Genomic DNA, 11,382 nt, shown 5'->3' with positions numbered 1-11,382 from the left:
GAGTTGGAGACTGAGTGTGTGTGTTTGGTCAGAAAAAGAAACTAAGTGGACAAGAAGCCTGGGGCTCTGTTACTATGACCCCACCCTTCCTGACTGCTTTGGGTAGTCCCAAGCACAGCTGTAGGCAAACTGGAAATTGGGGACTCTGATTAAAGAGAAGTCTAGAGTTCTCCGAGGAATCCCTCTGCTTCTGCACACAAACCCATACATAATCATATGAGGTAGTCATCCCATATTGAGGGAGCCACCCTAAGGCTCTAGAAGGGAATAATGAAAAAAAAAAAAGAAGAGGAGCCAGGCGCGATGGCTCACGCCTGTAATCCCAACACTTTGGGAGGCTGAGGCGGATGGATAGCTTGAGCTCAGGAATTTGAGACCAGCCTGGACAACATGGTGAAACCCAGTCTCGCCGGGCGCGGTGGCTCACGCTTGTAATCCCAGCACTTTGGGAGGCCGAGGCGGGCGGATCACAAGGTCAGGAGATTGAGACCACGGTGAAACCCCGTCTCTACCAAAAATACAAAAAATTAGCCGGGCGTGGTGGCAGGCGCCTGTAGTCCCAGCTACTCGGAGAGGCTGAGGCAGGAGAATGGCGTGAACCCGGGAGGCGGAGGTTGCAGTGAGCCGAGATCGCGCCACTGCACTCCAGCCTGGGCGACAGAGTAAGACTCCGTCTCAAAAAAAAAAAAAAAAGAAAGAAAGCCAGTCTCTACCAAAAATAGAAAAACTTAACCTGGCGTGGTGGTGCATGTCTGTGGAGGCTGAGGTGGAGGATCTCTTGAACCCCGGTGGGGGGCAGGGGGGTGGAGGTTGCAGTGAGCTGAGATCTCACCATTGCATTCCAGCCTGGGTGACAGACTGAGACTCTGTTTTTAAAAAAAAAAGAAGAAGAAGAAAGAGGAGGAGGAGGAGGAGGAGAAGAAGAAGAAGAAAAAGAGGAAAGCCGGTGCAGGCTCGCTGCTGGTGCATTGGGCCACTGGTAAACCTAACAAGGACTGCAGTTCCTGAGTGCCTGTGAGCCCTCGTGCGGTGCATTAAATATACCCAGATTTATTTTGGAGGAGTATCATGCCTGGACTTATTTGGATATGACTTTACCATAAGAGTAAGCAAACACTGTGTGAGTGTGTGTGAGCATGTGTTTTGGGGAGGCACAATTGTGAAATGTATTATTCTTTCCCTGAATAAGGATTTCTTCTTCAACACAACTCTGATTGTGTTGATCTCTTACCTTTCCTTCTCCCAAGAATTGGCATTGTCTTTGGGGACTCTATGAGATAGTTCATCTCTTAGTCATGTCTCTAATATGTCTTTCTCTCCAAGGCCAGTCTCCTAGTGTTTGTGTTAAAAGTAAGACTAAGTGTGAAGGCAAATACGAGGGTACCAGGGGATACAGGGTGATCTGAAGGGCTCGTGAAACCTCTGTGTAGAAATGCAGACACACAGAGGGACTGAGACTCCTGCTATCTTTCTCATAATCTGATGGCACTCCCCACTTCCCCTATCTCCCTAGGCCAGAGCTGGGAGGTCCAGGCAGCCAAGGGCCTCACAGGACTCTCCATCTAGTGGTCACTCTCCAGGGTTGCCAGAGAGGGCTTCAAGAGATTCTTTGCTGAGCTTGGGGGAAAAACCCTTCCCTACCCACATCTTAGTTTCCAGACAGAGGCCCAGCAGAATGGGCCTTTCAGCCAGCAGTACCACAGCCCGAACCCACCTGAGAGAACAAGGGCAGCAGTTCTTTCCGCAGATCCCTCCATGGCTGTCTGCTCCTGAGACCATCTGCTCCTGGGGTTGATCCACAGGCGGCTGGGTCAGCAGTGTGGGGACAGTAGGCCAGTGTGGGTGCAAGGCAGGGGCAGGCCCCTGGGGCAGCCGCTATCTCTCTGAACAGCTCTCCCATTGGAGGTGGGGTTCAAGCGGCAGGCAGCCACTTCAGTGGCTCCATCTGTTCGAAAGAGAACTCCCCACCCTAGGATCTGCCGGGATCTGTCTTGGGTGGTATTGGAGCCCACCCCCAAGAAAACTCCAAGAGCAGTTCAGGCAGATGTGTATCTAGACCGGCACTGGTGGAGAATTGAGGGGCCCTGGGGAGCTAGGGCCTTCTGGGAGGAGGAGGAGGGGGCCAGAGCCTTTTCACAACCAACCAGGCTCTTCCTTTTTTAGCCTTGACCGTGACTAGGTCTTTCTGACCTTGACATCACAGGGAGCACAGGGAAGGGGGGGGAAGGGTGGAAAAGGCCTTGATCTTCCGGTGGCCAGCGAAGGGGAGGGCTGCTTGCCCTCTTGACGCGCCATCCCCCTTCCCGCCAGAGCCCGCCGCATCTGTTTACACACAGAGGAGGTGTCGTCTCCAGTCTAGACAAGGGCGCTAATAACGCCCATAAAAGGCGGCCTCTCCAGAGATGCTCTGGCAACTCCGCTCCCGCGCGCCTGCCGCTGGCCGCTTTCTCCACCTCCCCCTGCCCCGCCCTCCTCTGATACCTTGGCGAGGCCGGCACACGGCCTTGGGGAGGAGGAATCCAGAAGGCATCTAGAGGCTGAGAACTCCTATCCCTCACCCTCATGAACCTCTTCTGTCTCCAAAGGTAAGTGGACCCTCGTTCCTGTCCGCGCTCTCCCAGCCCAGGGAGCCCCGGGGTTGGTAGTCCATTCCCCACCCCCACCCTCCTCCTGGGCCCGTTGCTCCCACCCCAATCTGCCCAAGCTCCCCTCCTCTGCCCGGAAGTGGGGCCCCAGGTTTGGAAAGCAGTTGTGTAGCGGTGCTGAGCAGACCCTAAGCAGATCTCAGCTCCTCCCCAGAGCTGGGCCGGGCCAGTGGACAGGGTCAAAGCCAGAAAAGGAGGCCGAGGGGCGAGGGCACACCGGGTAGTCCTCACCCCCACCCAGCTTAGAGGTCGGTGGAGACATTTCACTGTTGCATTGCAGGCGGCTATGGGTGTGGCATTTGATGCGATTTTTTTTTTTAACTCGGTTCCCACACCTTACCTGACACTCAGTAATTCACTAGGTGGAGGAGATCCTCTACTGGTGGAGGGGGAAAATGTCAGAGCTGCGGCCCTGTTTAACTGTTAGCGCCACCGAAGGAAACACGAAACGAGGGAAAGTGGTCCATTTAGGGATGCTCAGGTTGGGGTCGAGAGATGGCCTCCCAGATGTCCTTGCCAGGGGGCTCTCACCTACCCCGCATTTTCTGAGAGGCAATCTGGCTGGAATCTTTTGGTGACAGAGGACTAGAGAAGCCGCGGGAGAACTGGAGGAGGTAGGGGCTCCGTTGGCCCCAGGCTACTTGCCTGAGCCTAAAAGCCTTACTGGGCTCCGTCACTGAGCGTTCCTACAAGCCTGCCTCCTCCAGGCTGCAAATCCCTAGAAAGCAGCACCTGGGGAAGGGATTTCCCAATCTGCTCCTTACCTCCCCGGCACCGGCAGGGAGGGCTGGGAGCCAGGTGGGCTCCAACCCCTGAAGGAGCCTGGAAGCCACGAAATAGGAGACTGAGCTCCCTACTCTACCCCCCAGCCTTGTTTGAACCGGACAAAAGTCAGGTCCCAAGCCCAAGTTGCCCCGAAGGGGCAAGATAGACAGGGCTGCAGGGTTGGGCGGGGGGCAGGGAAGGGGGCAGGCCCTCCCACTCAGCCCCCTTTTCATCTTCCCTTCTCTCCGCCGGCCAAACCCCTTCTGGTGCTGAGTCCCGGCCTAATTTGCATACGAGGCAGAACCGCTTTCTGCAAACTAGACAGTGACCTTGAACTGGGCCGCTGAGGCCTCTGGACAGACCAGGGGTAAGGCAGCACTGCGCGGAATCACTCCCGACCACGGGTCGGCGGGGGAGCCAGAACGCGGTCACTCACAGCCGATTCCCCGCGGCCTAAGCCGCCAGGAGCCACGTTGCGTCTCCCACCAGAATCAGCGTAGATTTTATAATTAACTCCTTTCGCTGGGCTCAGCCGCAGTGGAGGCTGCTAGGATGCAGGAGGGATGGAGGCACAGAGAAGGTGTGAGAGAGGCGGCGGGGCATCCAGCTGGAGGACGAGCTGAGGGACGCGGGCTGCCTTGGTCTTCAAGGAAAGGCTTGGACCGCATCCTTGCTTTCAGCTTTAATTAACACCGAGTTAATGAGCGAGGCTTAGTCGAGCCTGGCCAGCTGCGGCGGGAGCCGGTGGCCCAGGGGCCAGCAGGCAGGCCACCGCTCTAGCCTTGTGATTTGATAAATGTGCGGGAGAGTTCGCACCAATCGCTCCACGGTTCGGGTGCCTCGGCCCGACCACCTATAGTTTTGCGCGTGGTCAGCGAAGTGCCAGCGGGTTAAGCCCGGCTAGACACGGCTGCCCCAACTCCTTGGGCTGCGAGTCCCTCCCAGTCTCCTCACCCAGCCCCGGCCTGCTCCTGGCAAGCATCTCTCACCGAGGCTGGATTTTAGATTTCAAGCGTCTCACCCGAGCCTCCCGCCGGCCCCGGGGACCCAGGTTGGGAGCAGCATTTTTGTCCGAGCCCGGTTAAAAAACGGGTGCCTGAGTTGCGTGTGTCTCGGGGTTCCTTAACCGCAAACGGAGCCTCGGTGGTGCACCGGAAGGCTGGACGCTTAGATTACCTGGGTCCTTGCCAGAGTCCTGAAAACCCCTAAGTTCCCAGTGGGTCTCGGGGAGCAGGACACCGGGGATGCGAATTTTGCTAGTGGTTGTCGACAGCTCTCCCTGAGAGGAATCAGGGTCAGCTGCAAAGAAGAAAGAGGGGTTTGTGCGTGCGTCTTTGCCCGCCGAATCCAAAACCTGGGGAAAACGGCCCGCTTTGATGAGGCTAAATCAGGCTAGAAGAAATGCGTGCCTGGAAGAAGGAAGCCTTCAACCAATCTTCATTTCTCCTGCGTTGCATCCGCCGCCCTGTGGCCGCTGCTCCTCACGCTCAGCGGCCTGGCCTGGGAGGGCAGCGAGCAGAGCTACCGGCCTGGGATTTGCCTGCTGGGGTGGAGGGAATGGGGAGAGGCTGAGACCTTCCTCTTGGGGTCCCTCTTCTAGGAGTTTGGAATTATCTGGGAAGGGAAAAGAGAATGAGGAGAATACTCCACCCCACAAAGGCTAGTGATTATTTGGCAAAGCCCAGCTCGGCATCCCTCACACCAACAATAGCGGCTGAGCTCAGAGGCCTGGAGAGCCTGGGCGGAGACCTAGCTGCCCGCACGATGTTCTGATTGAAATCAGCAGCAATATTAAAGTCACACCCTGTTTATCTTTATGACCAAATTAACCCTCAAATAAAATGTTTTTTAAAAACTAAAATTTCAATGGCGCTCATCAATGCAGCTTGAGAAGGGGAAATAAGATGTTACAGATGCTGTGACCTGGAATTTGCAGCTGAGGGATGCTCCTCTCCGCAGCCTCCCAGCCTCTTATCAATTAGGCACAAAAAGGCCAATCCAGGCTGAGTCTCCTGCTCATTCCTTGGCGCCACCTGCTCTAACTGAAGGTGACCACTTCTCGTTTGCAGCCCATGGCTTGCCCTAAGTTCCGACAAGTGGGCCTAACGCGGGGCCGGCTCCTGGGGGCGAGAGGGGCCGGGCCAGGCCGGACAGCTAGGCGAGCAGGGGCGGGGAAGGGGAACCGGCCAAGCAGGGCGAGGGGCAGGCACCGAGCTGCGAGCTTCGAACTGCTCCGGGCAGGGCGGCGCCCGCGGGGACACATTTCTGTCGGAGTGAGCAGCTACGGTTTGGGATATGAAATCGCTCGGGGAGCAGTGGAATTCAAAGAATCTGCGTTTCTCTCTGCCACGTCCTGCAGAGGAGAGAGGGGAGGGAGAGGAAAAAAAGGGAGAATCTTCTCTGCTTCGATCGCTTTTGTAGCTTTGGTTTATTCTCAGGCTTTCTCTGATATTTAACTTTCACCTAAATGGGTTTCTTTCGCATTCTCTCCGACTCTCTGTCTCCAACTTTCTTTCAATCTTCTGGTATTTTTTCGTGTTTAGACGTTTACTGAACTATTTATCCAACCTGTATTACTTAAGCCGTGCATTGGTTAGAAGCTCGAAATGATCACATGGAAATTCGAGTTTTCTCTATTAGACCCCAAAAGGAAACATCCGGTTTGAGGGAGTTTTATTTTGTCTTTCTTTTTAATCCGCTTGGCTGCGTTCTGTGGACCTAGTTGAGATCGGATTGTGGTTTTGCAGGTGTTGATTATCTCACCAATGGCCATCATTGCTTCTCGGCCTTCTCTGGAGGGAGCTTCTGAGTTTGCACCATAAATATAATTTCACCCCCCAATAAGATAATTCTTCAAGGGTTTTTTCCCTCAATCCCAGCCCCCTCAGGAGGCAACCTACTGCGGGCCTCTGCACTGCTATCTGATGGTCCCAGGGGCAGGCTGGGCCGGTTCTGGGGTGCGGCTGTCTCCTCTGCAGTGAGAATTAGGCCCCTCTCAGACCAGTCAAGCCGTGTTAGGGGTCCAAAGCTTCTCGCTGCAAAGACTCCAGGAGGCCCCCAGAAGCTCCTCAGTCCCCCGGAAATGACAGCGGAAGAGTAGTTCGAGTCCCCAGATTTTCAGGAGCAGGCAGGCAGGTCCATGCGGAGCTAGGCACCTCCTTTTGCTGCATTCTCTACCTCCCTTCCGCATCCTTCCTCTAGCTGTGAGTGGAGATGTGAGGCTGGGTGGCTCCCGGCTCCAGCGGAAAACCCGGCATTATCAATTATCCTTGAGTACTGGGGAAGAGGACTTCAAATGTGTCTCCAAATTTCTGAGGATAAAGAGCTGATAAAGAAGCGTGCAGCAGCAGCTGGGGCGGGGAGAGATAACGGCAGGGAAACCTGTCCTTATCCCCACTTCGCCTCCATTGTAAATAAACCCCGAGCCAAAGGGCTTATCCGTCTCCTTAAACAGCCAGTAAACTTTATATGACACAATATCTAATAGTCATTTATTGGGGGAGATATTGTAAATTCCAACGGTTTTAGTTAATAAAGAAGCTAATTAAAGAGGGACGGGCTGTGCTTGGCCAGCTGTTGGCGATAAGATAATATATGGGGGGGTGCAGGTTATAGGGGTGTATATATGCGGGCATTTTTTGGTGTGTGTTTTTTTCCCTCTTGGCCCGTGTTGGGCAATTGCTTTACTCTCTGCGTTAGGTTATATACATTTTTTTTAAAAATCAGAATTCAGCAAATAAACCTGCCCCCGCCCTTTGTTCCCCCACTCACCCCCAGGATTGAAGAAGGGGGAAGTTGGAATTGGTGCGGGATGGTGGGGGGGGGGATCGGTTGTCCCCACCCCTCCCCCTGGCGGCGGTGCCCACGTGAGTGGGGCGGCCAATGGGTGGCCGGTGCAGGTTTAACTATGTTTAATGTCAGATAGCAATAAAGTAGAAGCTGCCGGTCGGGCCCCGCGGAAATGGGCGAGCATAATCTCCTGAATCCCGGGTTTGTGGGGCCGCTGGTAAACATCCACACGGGAGACACCTTCTACTTCCCCAACTTCCGCGCGTCCGGGGCGCAGCTTCCTGGGCTGCCTTCGCTGTCCTACCCACGCCGCGACAACGTGTGCTCCCTGCCCTGGCCGTCGGCGGAGCCGTGCAATGGCTACCCGCAGCCCTACCTCGGCAGCCCAGTGTCTCTCAACCCTCCCTTCGGCCGCACGTGCGAGCTGGCGCGCGTGGAGGACAGCAAGGGCTACTACCGCGAGCCGTGCGCCGAGGGTGGCGGCGGGGGCCTGAAGCGTGAGGAGCGCGGGCGCGACCCGGGAGCCGGGCCTGGGGCAGCGCTGCTCCCGCTGGAGCCGTCGGGGCCGCCTGCGCTCGGCTTCAAGTACGACTACGCGGCGGGCGGCGGCGGTGGCGACGGCGGCGCAGGACCTCCGCACGACCCGCCCTCCTGCCAGTCGCTGGAATCCGACTCCAGTTCGTCCCTGCTCAACGAGGGCAACAAGGGCGCCGGCGCAGGCGACCCCGGCAGCTTGGTATCGCCGTTGAACCCCGGCAGCGGGCTCTCGGCCAGCGGTAAGGACCCCGGCCACTCACGCGGCGGATTCAAACCCGACATCTTACCAGGGCGGGCAGAACAGGACTGAGCTAGGGACGCCCAGGGTGACAGAATGTGTGGCCAGGAAGAGCTTATTTTTAAAATGAAGTGCGGGTGGGGGGAGCCTATAAACATGTGAATATCCCCATAAAAGAACTGGAGAGTGTTCCTTTTTCGTCCGCCTGCGGCTGGAGGCGGCAGGGATTCTGGAGTTGGGGGATCCTGACGGGGACTCCCCAGGCCTGAGGGTGAGGAGGTGGGGGGGACAGAAAGCCCGGCCCTAGTTCTCCCAGGCGCCTCTCCCTCCACCTTCCCACAGACACCATTACTTCCATTTCAAAAGAAACGCCAGTGGATGCGTTTACTCTGCCATTCGCCCATGTCTGTTCTAACTGATCCGGGATCCAGTCCTGAAGGATGTGAGAGGAAGGGACCAGGAAATAGGGAAGAAGAAAATTGGGGAGAGGTTTGGGGAGAAAGGAGGGGACAGGGACTTAGAAGGGTCATGAATACTGCAGCAGGAGGTAGGGTTGAGGAGGTAAGAGCAAAGAATGAAAGGAAAAAAAGAGTAAAGAAGGTGGGGGAGTTGGTGGGGATGGGGGTCTGGGTAGAAAAGGAGATTCAGACGACTGGCGGCAAGGAGAAGTGAGAGAAAGGGCCTGGAGTCCAGCCGTGAGGCCAAGGTGAAAGGGTCTGGGGAAGGGCCAAGGGCACTGGACTGGTCACCGTTAGATCCTTTGGCCAACCACTGCCATTTATCTCCACCCAGGCGCGCCCTGGTACCCGATCCACAGCCGCTCTCGGAAGAAGCGCAAGCCCTATTCGAAGTTGCAATTGGCAGAGCTGGAGGGCGAGTTTCTGGTCAACGAGTTCATCACACGCCAGCGCCGGAGGGAACTCTCAGACCGCTTGAATCTTAGTGATCAGCAGGTCAAGATCTGGTTTCAAAACCGGAGAATGAAAAAGAAACGACTTCTGTTGAGGGAGCAAGCTCTCTCCTTCTTTTAAGGGGCAAGACACGGGCGCCAGCCCCAGACTGAGCCTGTCCCTGGCAGAGAGCAAAAGAGGGCGCCGCCTAGAACACAGTCCCCGCTTAGAACGCCAGGCGTCTCTGGCAGGCCCTCCCTGGACATCCTCTTGTCTGTTTTGTTCGTGGTTCCCTCCCATACACACCCAAAACACCCTGCCAGGTCCCAGAAAGAAGGGAAGAAACCTAGCCAGGGAGAGCGGAAGCCGGCAGCTGCCCGCGGTTGGCAGGGACAGGAAGGCTGAGGTGCTGAGGGCTGGTTTATTTGAGGCGGGACTGGGGCGCTGCACCTCTGCTGAGGATCTGGAGAAGCAGCGGCCCAGATGTCCCCTTCCTCTATTTCCCTTCCGTGGTCTTAATTCTCTTTGCTGGCAGGAGCAGAGAGCAGGGCCAGTGGAACCAAGGCACCTCAACCTCACAGTTCCTGGGGTTAGAAGAGGCTGGGAGGAGAGAGGAGGGTGGAGGGTCAGCAGAGAGAGCTGAGGGGGTCAGGTGGCTCTGGTAGGGCTGGAGGAAGTGGGGAACCAAGGAGGAAATGTGGTTTGTGAGAAAATGATCAGCAAGAACCAGAGTCTGCTTGGGTCTGGGTCCCCCAGGACACCCAGTGGGCAGAAGCTTGGGCATTTGGCTGGCCAGGCTGTGGACAAGGACTATCAGCCTCGTGTTCCCTCTAGGACCAGAACAGTATCCTGATCCCCAGCCCTCTCCCGAGCCCCCTGCCCGCACCGGTCGAATGTCTGTTCACAGGTGTGCTGCCATCCACTCCTCCGTCGCCTGCGGCGGCTGTGGGCCTGATGCAGCAAGCAGGGACCTGAGATCCCAGCGGACACAGCCTCAGGTTCATTAGCCACCCCAGAGGTCCCCAGCTGGCTCTCCAGACAGAAAGTGCAAGAGGCTTAGATGGGGCTACGGAGAACCACACTGATTGGCCGGGAGAATTTCTGGCAGCCACAGCCGAGGCCTCTGATTCTCCCTTCCCCGCTGGCGTTCATGGTCACGGCCGGCCAGAGGCTGGACCAGCCCTAATTTACGAGGCGGGAGGAGAATTCACCCTTAAAGGGGCTACCAGCCATTGAGGCCCCACTTAGTTCCAGTTTCCCAGGCTGGTGACAATGAAGGAGGGGGGCGCTGCAGCCCCTCACCCAACTCCCTTCTCTCTTCCCCACCCGCCCCCCAACATTGCCCTTTGTCTTCAGAAGGGCTGCCTCCGCCTCCTGGCCTGCAAACCTCCACAGCCTAGCACATGGACCAGAGCAGAGGGAGGGGCACAGCCCTAGAACCCATTGGAGGTCTGAGAATGGCTTCTCTGAGTGGGAAGGCCTTTCATCCAGACTCCTTCAGACCCCAGCCCCAGCCCAGTAGATGCTGTGCCAGCTTGGAAGAGAGGAGCAGTGAGAGAACCATCAACCTTTCTGCACTTCATTTTTATCCTTCTCCCCAAGAGTCCCCCAGCCTCCCATCTGCTGTCCGGCCCTTTCCAGGAGCAAGAGGGGTGAGAAGCAGGGCACTGATGGGAGTTAACTGCAGCCTGGACAGTGTGAAACTGGCCTGCTGGCTTGGAGTGTTTCCCATATGGGCAGAGTCTCCCCTAACAAACTCTCCAAGGGCAATCCACAGAGCTTTTTACTCTCCCACCAGCACACAGCTTCTGTACAGGCAGAGGCAAAGGCAAACACACACACACAGCTGAGCCCAGCACAGCACTGGGCCCACCCCACTCTCCCTAGTGCACTTGCAAGCAGGCAGCCTCATAATCCCCACATGGCCCAGAAGAGTGGAGATACAATCACATGCCTCCATCCCCCGCTGGGTATCTGACACCTGGCAATTCCCCATCCACACATACTTGTTTCACCCATGTGCAAGTTCCCCCAAATTACCACCATTCCAGCTGTCTGCAGTCTCCTGTGGGCTTCCCCTGGGCATGAAGCACTCCCCACCTTGCCTGGTCACCCACTGTACCCCCTTTATGTAGCCCTTTCTGTGACCTCTGGGCTCTAGGGTGCTGGATTTGAGCTCTACCACTCCAAACTAACCTGATTCCCAATCTAATAATGAAGAGAGACCAGAACACTCTAAAAGGGGTGAGAGGACAAAGATATGCAATATTCTCTTTCCATTTGCTTTAAACTTGACTTCTGTGAGCTTCTCTGTCAATCTGTGTCTTGTTCTCTGTGTCTGTCGCTGGTACCTAGTGTAGTCCCCGTGGATAGTTGCCCTTCCCCTAGCTGCCTCCCCAGCTCTCTGTAGTGTAATTCTCCTATTCAAACATCTGTCTTTAGCACGTTTTCCCTTTATATAGTCCTTGTACAGAGTTGCTTCATCATATTAATATTGATAATAATAATTAAACATGAA

The 11,382-nt window shown here is 56.0% G+C and overlaps 1 protein-coding gene across 1 annotated transcript; it reads left to right on the top strand.

Moving 5' to 3' along the window:
• The first annotated feature begins 7,344 nt into the window (after nt 1-7,344).
• Nucleotides 7,345-11,382, top strand: HOXC12 (homeobox C12). Its single transcript, XM_032172147.2, has 2 exons — nt 7,345-7,975; nt 8,767-11,382. The coding sequence occupies exons 1-2, from the start codon at nt 7,372-7,374 to the stop codon at nt 9,003-9,005; spliced, it is 843 nt and encodes a 280-aa protein (XP_032028038.1). The 5' UTR covers nt 7,345-7,371; the 3' UTR covers nt 9,006-11,382.

Source organism: Hylobates moloch, unplaced genomic scaffold (assembly GCF_009828535.3).
Source record: "Hylobates moloch isolate HMO894 unplaced genomic scaffold, HMol_V3 SCAFFOLD_13, whole genome shotgun sequence".
In the NCBI taxonomy this organism is placed as follows: domain Eukaryota; kingdom Metazoa; phylum Chordata; class Mammalia; order Primates; family Hylobatidae; genus Hylobates; species Hylobates moloch.
This window is presented reverse-complemented; position numbering and strand designations above follow the sequence as displayed.